Source organism: Scyliorhinus torazame, chromosome 14, assembly GCF_047496885.1.
Source record: "Scyliorhinus torazame isolate Kashiwa2021f chromosome 14, sScyTor2.1, whole genome shotgun sequence".
Lineage (NCBI taxonomy): Eukaryota > Metazoa > Chordata > Chondrichthyes > Carcharhiniformes > Scyliorhinidae > Scyliorhinus > Scyliorhinus torazame.
In genome coordinates this window covers 132,620,894-132,631,836 of record NC_092720.1, presented here as the reverse complement: position 1 = coordinate 132,631,836, position 10,943 = coordinate 132,620,894, and the positions used below count along the sequence as shown (strand labels likewise).

At 51.0% G+C, this 10,943-nt stretch overlaps 1 protein-coding gene across 1 annotated transcript in view; it reads left to right on the top strand.

Annotated features, from left to right (window-relative positions):
* The first annotated feature begins 5,000 nt into the window (after nucleotides 1-5,000).
* Nucleotides 5,001-10,943, top strand: part of LOC140390054 (glypican-1-like) — a 311,113-nt gene continuing 305,170 nt past the window's right edge. Inside the window, exon 1 of the mRNA XM_072474915.1 lies at nucleotides 5,001-5,773. Coding sequence (XP_072331016.1) covers nucleotides 5,623-5,773 — 151 coding nt within the window. The 5' untranslated portion in view covers nucleotides 5,001-5,622. The remainder of the gene's footprint in view (nucleotides 5,774-10,943) is intronic.

The window sequence follows — 10,943 nt, the reverse complement described above, 5'->3', positions numbered from 1 at the left end:
TGCCCCCAAATTTTGAGGGCCGCCACCACCACCGGGCTCGTGGTACCGATGGTGGAATCTTGTCGTACAAGGGAAAAGAAAAATAATAATTGCTGACAGTTGACAGTGTGCACGAGACTTTGCACTTTTATATGCTGGAACGATTTTTTATTTGACTCAAGATTTTGTTTTGTTCATTTTTCATGCAGTGGGGCCCAATTCAAACTGCCATCTCAACCCCCTTGTTTGTGTAAAACTTGATCCTTAACATTTTCCCTCAGTAACTGGTTCCAGAAATTTGACTTTTACACGAGAACCTTAAAGTCAGAGCTGGAGGATTCAGGGAGAAGTTACGAAACTCTTTATGTGAAGGGTGGTCGCATTGTGTCACTTTCCCCTACAAAAAGCAGTAGGTCAGAGCTCAGTTAATAATTTTCGACCTGAGACCCATAGATTTTTGCTCGACATGGGTATAAAAGGATTTGGAGCCAAAGAGTATGGATGAAGTTAAGACACAAGTTAGCACTGAATGGTGCAAGAGGTTCGAAGGCTGAATGGCCAACCTCTCGTCCTATTATCCTTAGGTCATTTCATTGAACACAGAAACATTTGAATGCTCTTCTGAAGCCAGTCAGTCCTATAATTCAACCAGAGAAAATACATTATTTGTGTTGACATTGTTCAATGTTCACCAAAGTATTGCACTGATTCATAATAAGAACATAAGAACTCGGAGCAGGAGTAGGCCATCTGGCCCCTCGAGCCTGCTCCGCCATTCAATGAGATCATGGTTGATCTTTTGTGGATTCAGCTCCACTTTCCAGCCCGAACACCATAACCCTTAATCCCTTTATTCTTCAAAAAACTATCTATCTTTATCTTAAAAACATTTAATGAAGGAACCTCAATTGCTTAACTGGGCAGGGAATTCCACAGATTCACAACCCTTTGGGTGAAGAAGTTCCTCCTAAACTCAGTCCTAAATCTACTTCCCCTTATTTTGAGGCTATGCCCCCTCGTTCTGCTTTCACCCGCCAATGGAAACAACCTCCCCGCATCTATCCTATCTATTCCCTTCATAATTTTATATGTTTCCATAAGACCCCCCCGTATCCTTCTAAATTCCAACGAGTACAGTCCTAGTCTACTCAACTTCTCCTCGTAATCCAACCCCTTCAGCTCTGGGATTAACCTAGTGAATCTCCTCTGCACACCCTCCAGCGCCAGTACGTCCTTTCTCAGGTAAGGAGAACAAAATTGAACACAATGATCCAGGTGTGGTCTCACTAACACCTTAAACAGTTGCAGCATAACCTCCCTAGTCTTAAACTCCATCCCTCTAGCAGTGAAGGACAAAACTCCATTTGTCTTCTTAATCACCTGTTGCACCTATAAACCAACTTTTTGCGACTCATGCACTAGGACATCCAGGTCCCTCTGCACAGCAGCATGTTTTAATATTTTATCATTTAAATAATAATCCCTTTTGCTGTTATTCCTATCAAAATGGATAACCTCACATTTGTCAGCATTGTATTCCATCTGCCAGACCCGAGCCCATTCACTCAAACTATCCAAATCCCTTCCAAGTTATTGTGAGAACAGTAACCTAAGCCATGGTCTGCACTGCGTGTTTTATAGTTTTTGTCTAACGAGACTGATTCTTTTCTTTTTTGTTTGGCATTATAATAATCGCTTATTGTCACAAGTAGGCTTCAATGAAGTTACTGTGAAAAGCCCCTAGTCACCACATTCCTGCGCCTGTTCGGGGAGGCAGGTATGGGAATTGAACCCGCGCTGCTGGTTTTGCTCTGCATTACAAGCCAGCTGTTTAGCCCACTGTGTTAAACTGGTCCCTAAACCGCATTATTTTGATTGTTAGTTTATTGGAATCATATAATCCCTACTGTGCAGAAGGAGGCCATTCAGCCCATCGAGTCTGCACCGACCCTTGGAAAGAGCACCTTACACAGGCCCACCCTCCCACCCTATCCCCGTAATTTTTTTAAAATAAGGACTCAGGGAGTCCACACCGAGTAAATAGCAAGATTTACTTACAATACAGTGTATACAGTGTCCGGTCGCTTCCTGCTGGGTTCTGCTCTTTGGCGGGGACCTTACTGGCTGACCTTTTATGCATAGGTTAATTAGAGTTCCTCCTCCCTTAGCGGGAGGAGCTTATACTCCATGAGGACCATGGGGAAGACAATCATTCCCATCCTGTTTGACCCGAGCGGGATATTACAGTTTTCCCATTCGCGGCCTATAAGGGGAATCCACCAGGAGGTGCAAAACAATTGCCACAATTACAATGGCACCACTTCTCCTTACAGCTACTCCCATTTTACTTGGGTTTACCACAATGCTGGTTAATCACCCTTCTCCATCATCTCCTGCCAATCACCCATTCCTCCTTCAATTCCGCTGTGTTTCATTTTCTCTCCACAGCATCTCTCCATCATGTCTTTGGCCTTCCTCTTCTTCTTCTGAGCAGTCACATCTCCGTCACTCCCCTCACCACATTTCCCCTCTTTCTCTCTCTCCCTCTCTCCGTAACAGATGACCATAACCATTTCAATCTTTTCTCCGCCACTTTCTTCAGTGTTCCCACCATCTTCACTGACCTCCTGATGTGCTGTTTCTAATTTTGTCCTTTCATGTTATGCTCCATAACCAGTTAGCACTGCTGCTTACAGCGCTGAGGACCTGGTTCGATCCTGGCCACGGGTCACTGTCTGTGTGGGGTTTGCCAATTCTCCCCCGTGTCTGCGTGGGTTTCACCCCCACAACCCAAAGATGTGCAGGTTAGGTGGATTTACTACACTAAATTACCCCTTAATTGGAAAAAAATAATTGGGTACTCTTAAAAAAATTCTACATATCCATAGAGTCATCAAGAGACATCGAGCTTTACAGCACATAAAGAAGCCCGGCGGCCCATCATGTCTGTGCTGGCCATAATAATATTCTAATACCATTTTTCAGCAATTTCTCCATAGCCTTGTATGCTAAGGCAATTCAAATGCTCATCTAAATGCATCTAAATGTTGTGAGGGTTCCTGTCTCTACCGCCTTTTCAGGCAATGAGCTCCAGGCTCCTATAAACCTCTGGGTGAAAAAGATTTTCCTCAAATTCCCTCTAAACCTCCTGCCCCTTAACTTAAATCTATTTCCCTGGTTATTGACCCCTCTGCTTGTGAAATGTTTATCCTAATCTACCCTATCTATGTCCCTCATGATTTTGTACACATCCATCTTAGCGTCTCCATCTTAGAATCCAGTTATTGTTCCTCTCTTCTTGATATGGCTAAGTTTCTGCACTTCACTACAAGGCCAGTCTTGTAGATTCTTCCTTCCAGTTTCATTGATACTTTTCTATCACATAACACTCCACTGCACTTCTTCCAATCACTCCAACCAGAGCTAATCCATTGCTTAATTTACAAAGCACCATGTATAATGTGTAAAAGGCACTGGTCTTTTGGAGCAATGGTGATTCTAATGGTAGTTACCATTGTTGTGACATTGCTTGCAGTGAATATGCCAATTAGCTTCATGTTCTCTTAGAGCTGTCGTGTTGAAGTTGCTTTGTGGTATATTGTAGCGGCAAATGGAGTGCATGGATGTTTCTGGAGAAATTGGCACTGCAATGGTCTGGAGCTTGAGACCAGGAGAAAACCCACTGTTTGTTCTTTCTGGTAACTATTATGGATGACGTATGTTGTGCAATCTATAAACTGAAAAACATTTATTCCAGAGGCATACACTTAAGTAACCCAGGATTTGGACAATTAGGGATGGACACTAAATGCTGGTCTAGCCAGCAACACTAAATCCTGGGAATATATATATATTTTTTAATGGTGGCACAGCGGTTATCACTGCTGCCTCACAGCGCTAGGGTCCCAGGTTCAATTGCAACCTTAGGTGACTGTGTGGAGTTGGCACTTTCTCCCCATGTCTATGTGGGTTTCCACCGGATGCTCCGGTTTCCTCCCACAGTCCAAAGAAGTGCAGGATAGGTGGAGTGACCATGCTAAATTGGCCCTTAAGAGTGCAGGTTAGGTGGGGTTGCTGCAATAGGGCCTGGGTAGGGTGCTCTTTCAGGGGGTTAGTGCAGACTCGATGGGCTGAATGGCCTCCCACTGCACTGTAGGGATTCTATTAACACTATTGCATCCTCGTTAAGGGGTTGGGACTGTAATAATCTCACTATTTGAAATAATCATTTGTAAAACACACCTTTTGAAGGTTTCGCTCAGTTGGCTGGACAGCTGGTTAGTGATGCAGAGTGAGGTCAGTGTGTTCAATTCCCGTTTCGGCTGAGGTTATTCGGCTTCTCAACCTTGCCCCTTACCTGAGGTGTGGTGATGCTCAGATTAAATCACCACAAATCCCTTCAAAGGGGAAAGCAGCCTATGGTCACCTGGGACTGTGGCGACTTAATTTTCACCTATGATTCCCTGTTCTCGCCCAGAGACACTGGGGCAAAGATCATGCCCCCACTCACGTTGACACCCCACCCCTACAACCCCTGCAAGTGAATTTGGGATTTTTTTTTTGGTGGGGGTGGGGGCTGTTCAGTGCTACAGCTGCAATAACTGAGCAATTTGGAGCGAGGGGAGAGGCTTTTTAAACAGCTCCTCCATTCTCCCACCTCTACAAATAAAATGCCACAGAATGGGGGAAATGTTCTCCTGAAAATTTGTATTGAACAGACCAAGGTAGAATTCCATTTGAATTAGGGTACCTTGAATCCGGACCCGTTATAAAAGTGTATCTCACCACACCTTTGTTCAATGAATGGTGGGGGGGGGGGGTGATTGTGAGCTTATACATATGCAAAAAACACCAGTGCACGCTTGCTCACCAGCACTGCGAGGAGGAGATGACATTCCTGCGGTTCAACGACAATAAAAAAGGGGCAGGCGATTAAAAAAAAAAATCTCCGGTGCATCTTCATTGGTCCCAGCCCGAGCCTTTCGTAACATCCTGCGAGAAGTGGAGGGGAGGAGTTGCAAAGCTCAATAGAGCACAGTCTGCACAGAGAGAGAGACAGAAGGTGCTCACTCTGTCTCTGCCAGGTGGGACTCATCCACACACATAACACACACCATCTCTCTCTCCGCGCACACACATACACACAGTTCATCACCTACCCACAGGCTACAACATCATCTGCACAGCAACAAGCAAACAAACTTTAAAAGAAAAGAACTGGAATTAAGAAGGAGGAGGCTCACGAGGATTGTGTTTATTTATTTTAGGAGGACAATTTGTCAGCATTCCTTTGTGTGTGTTTTGGGGGCTGCGGATTTTGCTGTGACATTAATGAATCCGTTTTCATCTGCAAATCCCCAGGATGGATTGAACCCACGTTTCTTCACTGAAGATTGCAAGTCACGAGCGGCTTTTTTTTTTGTTAATCCTTAGAGAGAGAAGAAAAAAGGAAGCATTTTGGAGGATCCTCTTTCTCCCTGGCAACGGATTTTTGGAAAACTTTTGTCGGATTCAGGTTTTATTTTTGACCCTTGTGTGTCGACCCCAGCCTCCTGCTGAATCCTTTAATCTGGTTTTTGGATTTTTTTTTTGTGTGTCTCTCTCTCTCACATTTCTCGCTTTGTTGGCGTGGTCCCTGTGAAGATGATGTGGATTTCGCTCTCTCTGGCTGTTATGGGACTGCTCTTCTCCCCCGTTCTAGGGGAACAGAGACCCAAGACGTGTATGGACATGAAGCACCTTTACAGCTCCAAGGGATTCCCAGTGACTGGGGTGCCTTCAACCGAAATCTCTGGTAAGAGAGGGGATGGGAAGAGGGAGGGCGGCACTTGATTTGTCTTCATCTGTTGTTGAGAGAAAGAATCTGGGATGGGGGGGGGGGGGGGGGGGATCACATTGAGATGGGGTATTGGTGAACAAGTCTGTATATGTGTCCAGCGATGTACTGATGAGCTTCACGGACCCTGTGTAAAGCATGGCTGATTTGAGGCTGTGATCATTTGTTTAAGCCCCCCCCCCCCCCCACTAATATTTATAATTCTTCAAGAAGGCGATGAGAAAGTTTCGTGCTGTGTGTGTGTGTTGGACGAGGCAGTTCGAGTTAACAGCGGCTGAAATGGAAAGAATGAGGATTGTTGCAGAGTCCCTGCAGCCTTGGGGTTCCTCTTTGTTGGGGTTTTTCCCCCAGAGAGGGAAGAGAGAGAGAGAGGATCCAGTAAAAACAGGCTCTATTCCACCCAGTGGTGGCAAAGGGAGGGAGGGGAGAGAATGGGACAAGGATTTGGGGAGAGCGATTTGAACACTTGGGGGGGGAAGGGGGAGAAGGAAAGGTTTTTTGCGTGTGAGGGTGACCCAAACTGCAGTTTCCCCTAAATCCCACTGTGTCAGGTCAAACAATGCCCTGTTTGAGCGGGAGGGAATTCCCTTGTCTTCAAGAGGGACCAGTGTGTGCGCCTGCCAGAGACCCTTTTGTTCATTTTGAAAGTGCCATGCGTCTTTTCTGGGGGGGGGGGGGGGCTTTTTGAGCATCTTGAGTTCTGCCAGCTGAGAGTTAGCAGAGTGTTCACTCCGTTACTCCCCACCCGCAATGTGCCCTTTTATTTTCTTAAAGGGGTGATTAAAGAAGGACCCCCCCCCCCCCCCCCTCTCCAGCAGGAGCTGGTGGCTGGCGGGTGTTACAAGGTGATGCCAGTCTGCTGCGTGCTCCTTTTTATAAGGTCGCTCAGCCCCTTTACTCACTCGAAGCAGTTTCTTCCAGTTTGGCTGTGCTCTTTGATGCAGTCATAACCCCCCCCCCCCCCCCCCCGTCCGCTCCCCTCCCCAAGCCTTAATGTAATCAGAGCTACAGTGCAAGGGACAATAGCAATTACTGCAGAAAGGATGACTACCGTCTGCTTTGCCAGGACAATTCACTGGTGGAATAGTTAACTGGCCACTCACTGTCTTGTGATGCTGGGGGGAAGGGAGGGGGTAAGAGAAGATGCAAAGGGGAGTCCTTTTCACCCCGGGCTTATTGTTCATTTAAGGAGGAATTCCCGCTGGCACGGACATCTTGGGCAGGGATGGCAAAAAAAATGCTGCAGGTTTTTGCTGTACTTTTATTCCTTTTGATTGAATGAATTGAGTTTCAGATCTATTCTCTCCCCCCCCTTTCAAATGTATGTAGCATTTAATGTTTCTACTCCGTCCCCCTTCTTTAAGATTGGCACACTGATCCATACCTTGCTGGGGCACGGATTCGTTACGTGCTGCAGGGTAGCTTTTCACCTTGCCCCTGAGGCCAGACACTGGGACAGGCTGTTCGGCTACAGGGGCATCACCACAGCCCCTGATGAGCGCAGGTGTAGCTGGATTACAGCAAACTTGGCAGATCTGACCCCCCCCCCCCCCCTCCCATCCTTCATGTGGGCACCAGTTGTGATGTCCTGTTACTGCCCGACAGATCGGTGAGAGCTGCTGTTTAATGACGATTGGCAAAGATTTGTACCCACCAGCCAGTTCCAGAGTTCGATGCACAGGCACTCCTAATTTTGGTTGCAGACTTGCAGAACAGATTGGAGCCACTGGCACCTTTCTGGCTCAAAGAGACATCAGTTATTTGAATATATCGACAAGGCAGTTGGCAAAAGTCTCTCTCATTCTCTGCCTCCCCACCACTTCCTCTCCCTCAACTCTTCCTCCCTCTCCAACTCTCCCTCCCTCCCCATCCTTTCATAGAATTTACAGTGCAGAAGGAGGCCATTCGGCCCATCGAGTCTGCACCGGCTCTTGGAAAGAGCACCCTACCCAAGGTCAACACCTCCACCTATCCCTATAACTCAGTAACCGCACCCAACACTAAGGGCAATTTATCATGGCCAATCCACCTAACCTGCACGTCTTTGGACTGTGGGAGGAAACTGGAGCACCCGGAGGAAACCCACGCACACACGGGGAGGATGTGCAGACTCTGCACAGACAGTGACCCAAGCCGGAATCGAACCTGGGACACTGGAGCTGTGAAGCAATTGTGCTATCCACAATGCTACCAATCCACCCTCCCCCACTCTTTCCCTCCATCATTCACCCTATACTCCCTCCCTCTCATCCCAACTCGCACACCTCTCCACTTCCTCTCCCACGTCCTGCCTCCTTTTTCCCGCTCACTCTCTATCTGACTCACAGTCTCGTGTTTCATTCTGTTCATCATATTCCCTTTGCCTCGCTAGCTCTCAATCTTACACCCTGCACCCCGCCGTACCTCGTGCTACTCGCCATACTTCTCGCCGTTCGCTGTACCCCACTCCGTCCGCCATACTCACCTCCACCATACCCACTCCTTCCATCATACCCACCTTCCCCATCTGCCATAACCCGCTCCGTCCGCCATACCCACCTCCCCCATCTGCCATACCCCGCTCCATCCGCCAAACCCACCTCCCCATCCGCCATGCCCTGCCCCGTCCGACATTCCATGCCCCACCCCGTCCGCCATGCCCCAGCCCGTCCGCCATACCTGATTTCCCCAACTGCCATGCCCCTTCCATCCACCCGCACCCCATATCCCTCTGGCCCCGCCGCCCCCATTCGCTGCCATCCATCCACCACCCTCATCCCCCATCCGAGGGTCCCGTCCCCCCATCCAACGGGGACCCCCTCCCTAATACCACGGGGCCCAGTCCCCCACCAGGTGAGCCCCCCCCCTTCCTCATCCGACGTGGCCACCTCCTCCATCTGACAGGGCTCCCCCATCCGACGGGCCCCCTTCCCCCAATCCGATGGTGCCTCCCTCCCCTAGCCGACGAGGCCTCCCACCCGACGGGGCTCCCCCTCCCCCACCCGACGGGGCTCCCACCCGACGGGGCTCCCCCCCTCCCCCACCCGACGGGGCTCCCCCCCCTCCCCCACCCGACGGGGCTCCCCCCCTCCCCCACCCGACGGGGCTCCCCCTCCCCCACCCGACGGGGCTCCCCCACCCGACGGGGCCCCCCCACCCGACAGGGCTCTCCCCCACCCGACGGGGCTCCCCGCCCCCCTCCCCACCCGACGGGGCTGCCCCCTCCCCCACCCGACGGGGCTCCCCCACCCGACGGGGCTCCCCCACCCGACGGGGCCCCCCACCCGACGGGGCTGCCCCCTCCCCCACCCGACGGGGCTCCCCGCCCCCCTCCCCACCCGACGGGGCTGCCCCCTCCCCCCACCCGACGGGGCTGCCCCCTCCCCCACCCGACGGGGCTGCCCCCTCCCCCACCCGACGGGGCTGCCCCCTCCCCCACCCGACGGGGCTGCCCCCTCCCCCACCCGACGGGGCTGCCCCCTCCCCCACCCGACGGGGCTGCCCCCTCCCCCACCCGACGGGGCTGCCCCCTCCCCCACCCGACGGGGCTGCCCCCTCCCCCACCCGACGGGGCTGCCCCCTCCCCCACCCGACGGGGCTGCCCCCTCCCCCACCCGACGGGGCTGCCCCCTCCCCCACCCGACGGGGCTGCCCCCTCCCCCCACCCGACGGGCTGCCCCCTCCCCCACCCGACGGGGCTGCCCCCTCCCCCACCCGACGGGGCTGCCCCCTCCCCCACCCGACGGGGCTGCCCCCTCCCCCACCCGACGGGGCTGCCCCCTCCCCCACCCGACGGGGCTGCCCCCTCCCCCACCCGACGGGGCTGCCCCCTCCCCCACCCGACGGGGCTGCCCCCTCCCCCACCCGACGGGGCTGCCCCCTCCCCCACCCGACGGGGCTGCCCCCTCCCCCACCCGACGGGGCTGCCCCCTCCCCCACCCGACGGGGCTGCCCCCCCTCCCCCACCCAACAGGGCTCCCCTCCCCCACCCGACGGGGCTCCCCCATCCGAGGGGGCTCCCCCACCCCACGGGCCTCCCTCCCCCATCTGCCTATTGTGTATAAATTGGCTGCTGTTCCTATGTTATAGCAGTGACAACGCTCCAAAGTAATACTTCATTGGCTGTTAGTACTTTGGGATGCACTGAGATGGTGAAAGGTGTGATATAAATGTACATCTTCCTTTTTTTTTACATCTTCATTTCTGAAATAGTGACGTTTGGTTTCTTTATTCCACTGTTTTATGTGCGTATGTTTCAGCTTTCGCAAAGGTACCAAACAAACGACTACTTAATAAGATAAGAGTCCATTGTGCTGGGGGTAGTATATTTGCATGGATAGAGGATTGGTTAACTGATCGAAGACAGAGTGTGGGATAAGAGGAACATTTTTAGGATGACAACCTGTAACTAATGGATCCATGCTGGGGCAACATCTATTTACAAGGTATGTTAATAACTTGGGTGAGGGAAGTGAATGCACTGTTGCCAAGTTTGCAGATGACACAAAAATAGGTGGGAAGGCAAGTAGTGAGGATGACCGGAATATAGACAAGTTAGGTGAGTGCGCAAAAAACTTGGCAGATGGAATATAATGTAGGAAAATGTGAAGCTATACACTTTGGTAGGAAGAATAAAGGAGCTGAATATTATTTAAATGGAAAAAGACTGCAGAAAACTGCCACAGAGAGGGATTTGGGGTCCTCGTGCATAAAACACAAAAAGCTAGCATTGCAAATTCCGCAGGTAATAGGGAAGCAAAATGGAATGTTGACCTTTTATTTCAAAGGCAATGTAGTATAAAAATAGGGAAGTCCTGCTAAAAGTGTACAAAGCACTAGCTCGACCATACCTGGAATACTGTGAACAGTTTTGGTCCCCTTAACTATGGAAAGATATACTGGCATTGGAGGGAGGACAGAGAAAGTTCACTAGGTTGATTCCAGGTGTGGAGGCATTTTATGAGGAGAGGTCGAGTAGGTTTGCCCTGTACTCATTGGGGTTTAGAAGAATAAGAGGTAACTATTTTGAGACATACAGGATTTTCAGGGGGCTTGACAGGATAGATGTTCAGAGGATGTTTCCCCTTCTTCATCCAACGGAGCCCCACGCCCCCCTCCCCAATCCATAGACCCCTCTCCCATCTGACGG